The sequence below is a fragment of the Thamnophis elegans genome, chromosome 13 (assembly GCF_009769535.1).
Source record: "Thamnophis elegans isolate rThaEle1 chromosome 13, rThaEle1.pri, whole genome shotgun sequence".
NCBI classification, from domain to species: Eukaryota; Metazoa; Chordata; class Lepidosauria; order Squamata; family Colubridae; genus Thamnophis; species Thamnophis elegans.
The window spans coordinates 21,449,622-21,453,901 of record NC_045553.1 but is presented as its reverse complement, the minus strand read 5'-3'; the positions used below and the strand labels follow the sequence as shown (position 1 = coordinate 21,453,901).

Here is a 4,280-nt window from a genome sequence, read left to right as displayed (position 1 = left end):
TCCATCCGAAAAGAGCCCCCTCTTCAGAAAACGGAGACTTTGCAGAGAGAAGACCCTCAGGGAGCCTGCAGGGCCTTGCCTCCTGTGGGGGGGGGGTAATGTTTTCCACCCATCCTTCAGTTTGCAATCTACCCAGAATCCCCTGATAAAGAAGGTGGGCAGCACCAAAGTGAATCAATCCATTTGGCTAGATTGGGCCTCTCACCAGGGGCTGCCACCTCTGCTTCCAGTTGCACCCCAACCCATTTCTGCTTCTTTCAGGGGGAAAGGTGGTCAAAAAAGTCAAGATGGCAGCCCCACCCATGTGATGCCGGCTCCACACGATGGAAATGGATTAAAAAGGGGGGGGGATTTCAGGTGCAGGGTTGCCCAGGTTGACTTCTCTGTCTGCCCTCCCTGCGTAGATCCTCCAGCTTTGTGCAGGGAGAGCACCTGAGTCAACTTTTCATTCAGAAAAGGCATCAAAGTTTCCCCCCTCGGGGCCAAAGCTTCTCTGAAAAAGCCCACACCTGGCCAGCCCCAGACAGGCATTCAGTTATGGAGTTACCTATTCTCTCTCAGTCTTTCTCTCTCTCCTCACTCTCTCACTCTTCTCACCATTTCTCTCTTTCTCAATCCCTCTCTTTCTTTCTCTCTCTCCTTCAATCTCTCTCCTCTCTCTTTCTAACTGCTTCAATCTCTCTCCCAGTCTCTCTCTCTCTCTCTCTCTTTCCTCCTCTCTTTTTCTCTCCTTCAATCTCTTTGAGTCTTTCTCTCTCACTCTCTCTCTCCCACTCTCCTCGCTCTTTTTGTTTTTCACCATTTCTCTCTTTCTCAATTCCTCTTTTTTTATCTCTCTCCTTCAATCTCTCTCCTCTCTCTTTCTAACTCCTTCAATCTCTCTCCCAGTCTCTCTCTCTCTCTTTCCTCCTCTCTTTTTCTCTCCTTCAATCTCTTTCAGTCTTTCTCTCTCACTCTTTCTCTCTCCTCACTCTTTTTGTCTCTCACTATTTCTCTCTTTCTCAATCCCTCTCTTTCTTTCTCTCTCTCCTTCAATCTCTCTCCTCTCTCTTTCTAACTCCTTCAATCTCTTCCCCAGTCTCTCTCTCTCTCTTTCTGTCTCCCACACTCTCTCCTCGCTCTTTTTGTCTCTCACTATTTCTCTCTTTCTCTCTCTCTCTCCTTCAGTCTCTTTCTCAATCTCTCTCTCTCTCTCTCCCTTGCTGCTCCAAGAAGGGGGCGTGGGGAGGGTCCCTCTTCCTCCTCCTCCTCCCATTCTGCTTTTGTTTCCTCTCGCAAGAGCTCCACAACTGCCTGACATTGCACGTCACACATTCTGTGTGGAGAAGGAAGAAGAGGGGGGGAAACCACCCCAGCTCACCACCACCCCCGGCAGCTCCTTTCAAAAGGCACAGGCAGCTCTGTTCTGCCTTCACAGGGCAGGGAGGAAGTACATCAGGCAGCTGAGCATGCCTCTCCCAACTTTTGCATGAGAGAGGAGGAGGAGGAAGAGGAACTCCAGAATTCTCCTGTCTGAGGCCGCTGTGATGCTGTAACCTGGCCATCATCAGCGAGAGGGAGAAGGAAAAAGGAAGGAAAAAGAGACGGAGAAAGGGGATTTGCCGGGATGGCTGGGCAGAAACTGGCTTGTGTCCTAGTAGGCTGACAGCAAGAACGCTTGGAGTTTGCAGCTGGCCGGAGCGGAGGCTTCCCCGGGGCTGAATCTCAGGATGGAAGCAGGACTTGCTGCCTCGGTTTCTCTCCCGCTGTCCTTCTGCCCCTCCTCTTCCTCTGGACCAGCTACAAATGGAGATGTCTGAAGTGTGGCCCTCCAGGCGCCCCCGAAGCTGAGAAGCTGTCCCTCCCCTCCCTTCTGTGGGTTGCTCCAAAATGACCATGGGCACCTCAGGGAGCGAAGAGAGCTACAGCATCCAAGCCACCGCCACCATCGCGGCCGTCACCACTTTCCTGATCCTCTTCACCATCTTTGGCAACGTGCTGGTCATCATCGCCGTATTGACCAGCCGGTCTCTGAAGGCTCCTCAGAACCTTTTCCTGGTGTCCCTGGCGGCGGCAGACATCCTGGTGGCCACCCTCATCATCCCTTTCTCCCTGGTCAACGAGCTGATGGGCTACTGGTACTTCAGCAAGACCTGGTGCAAGTCCTACCTGGCGCTGGACGTCCTCTTCTGCACGGCGTCCATCGTGCATCTCTGTGCCATCAGCCTGGACCGCTACTGGTCGGTCAGCCAGGCCATTGAGTACAATTTTAAGAGGACCCCCCGGAGAATCAAAGGCATCATCCTGATGGTGTGGTTGGTCTCAGCGTTGATCTCCTTGCCCCCACTGGTCCTCAAGGAGAACCAGAACCTTACCAAAGAGGACATCCCCAAGTGCGAACTCAACGACGAGCCCTGGTATGTCCTGTCCTCCAGCACCTGCTCCTTCTTTGCTCCTTGCGTCATCATGATCTTGGTCTACCTCAGGATCTATTTGATAGCCAGGCGCCGGAGCAGACACAGCTCTCAAGCGAAAGGGCCCAACGAGAAGGTTCAAGGGGAGAAGTTGCCAAGCAAGGGGAGCCCACCAGAGGTGGCTCCTCCTCCCAAGGAGGACCAGGCCAAGCCAGGAGGGAACGTGGAGCCGAATGGACTTCAGGTCCCTCCCCAGGAAAGTGACCAAGTGGACTCCCCTTCGCCCTCCACCAAAAACGGTTCTCTCCAGAGCCAGGAGGGCCGGGAGCCAGAGCCAGATTCTGCTGGCAGCCCTTCTCCATCCTTGCCGGAGAAGAAGCCATCTTCAGAATCGAGCCCCATGGACTGCCTCCCAAGCAACGATGTCCAGAGGAGCAACGGAGCACCGTCCAAGTCGCCACAAGGCATGGACACCTTGGCCACGGCCGGAGGGGAGGTCCAGTTGGTGAGGAAGGTCAAGACGCTCAGCGCCAACCCTTGGAAGAAGAAGACCCACCTCAACCGCGAGAAGAGGTTCACCTTTGTTCTCACAGTGGTGATTGGGGTGTTTGTCATCTGTTGGTTCCCCTTTTTCTTCCTCTACAGCTTACGGGCCGTCTGCCCCTCAGGCTACTGCTCTATCCCAGACAGCACCTTCAGGTTTTTCTTCTGGATTGGCTACTGCAATAGCTCCTTGAACCCGGTCATCTATACCATCTTCAACCAGGACTTCCGCAAAGCTTTCCGGAAGATTCTCTGCAGGCAGTGGACTCAGACGGCTTGGTGAGACCGGCTGGGGTCTCCACATGGAGAGAGACCAAGGGGGAACATGGTGGGGTTTTGGGGGGGTCCCTCTCTTGACACAACTCTATAAACAAAAAACCCAGAAACTTATTTATTCGGGGGGCCTTTTGTGTCGACAGGTGAGGAATTGAGGTGAGTGCTGGAACTGACGTGAGATTTTTTTCAGAAAGTTTTCTGGGGAAGCAAGTGTGTATGTGTGTGTGAGAGAGAGTGTGTGTATGTTTCCAGAGAGAGAGACAAGTAGGAGGTTGTGAGCTCGATCCCAGCTAGAGGCATATGTAGAATCTCCTGCTTGGGCAGAGGGTTCGACTAGATGACCTGCAAGGTCCCTTCCAATTCTGTTAATCTGTTCTCTGTCTGCGTACAGAAATCCACACATGGACATGGGTGTTGTTTTTTTTCCCAATGTATGTTTTTCACTAAAATGACTTTGCCAAAGCCCAAAGTCTTCTGATTAATTATTTTCTTCTTCTGCTTTTGGGGCTGAATGAAGGCTCGATGAAAGATTCGGCAAACTTGGTTGACAAGCCCTATGAATTCTTCCATTTACTAGGGTGGAAAAGGCCAAATATCAGCAGCTGTTTCTACGTGTCTGATTCTGCAAAGAGTTAAAAAGGGGAAATAGATTTGCTCTTCATTGTTATGGCCGTTGTACATCTGGGTTGCCCTTGTGGGCATCTGTATGGCTTCAGCAATCCACATATATAGAAATATTCAAGCGTCTAGCATGGAACCCATTTTGAAATAAATCTGCAAATCTGAATCTTTCATCTCGGAAATACACTTTCAGGGAGATAGATAGATAGATAGATAGATAGATAGATAGATAGATAGATAGATAGATAGATAGATAGATAGATAGATAGGTTAGGTTAGGTTAGGTTAGGTTAGGTTAGGTTAGGTTAGGTTAGGTTAGGTTAGGTTAGGTTAGGTTAGGTTAGGTTAGGTTAGGTTAGGTAGGTAAACAGACAGAGGTAACAACAGCCCCAAATCAAATGGGAAGCTTAATATAGATATTTGGTCTACACAGAAGGGGAAGAAAAT

At 50.9% G+C, this 4,280-nt stretch overlaps 1 protein-coding gene across 1 annotated transcript; it reads left to right on the top strand.

The window, feature by feature from the left end:
- The first annotated feature begins 1,313 nt into the window (after positions 1-1,313).
- Positions 1,314-4,002, top strand: ADRA2B (adrenoceptor alpha 2B). The gene has a single exon (XM_032230021.1). The coding sequence runs from the start codon at positions 1,870-1,872 to the stop codon at positions 3,217-3,219; it is 1,350 nt and encodes a 449-aa protein (XP_032085912.1). The 5' UTR covers positions 1,314-1,869; the 3' UTR covers positions 3,220-4,002.
- The last annotated feature ends 278 nt before the right edge of the window (positions 4,003-4,280 follow it).

Excerpts from the sequence above, each read along its gene's own strand:
- ADRA2B (XM_032230021.1), top strand. The coding sequence starts at position 1,870 with ATGACCATGGGCACCTCAGGGAGCGAAGAGAGCTACAGCATCCAAGCC.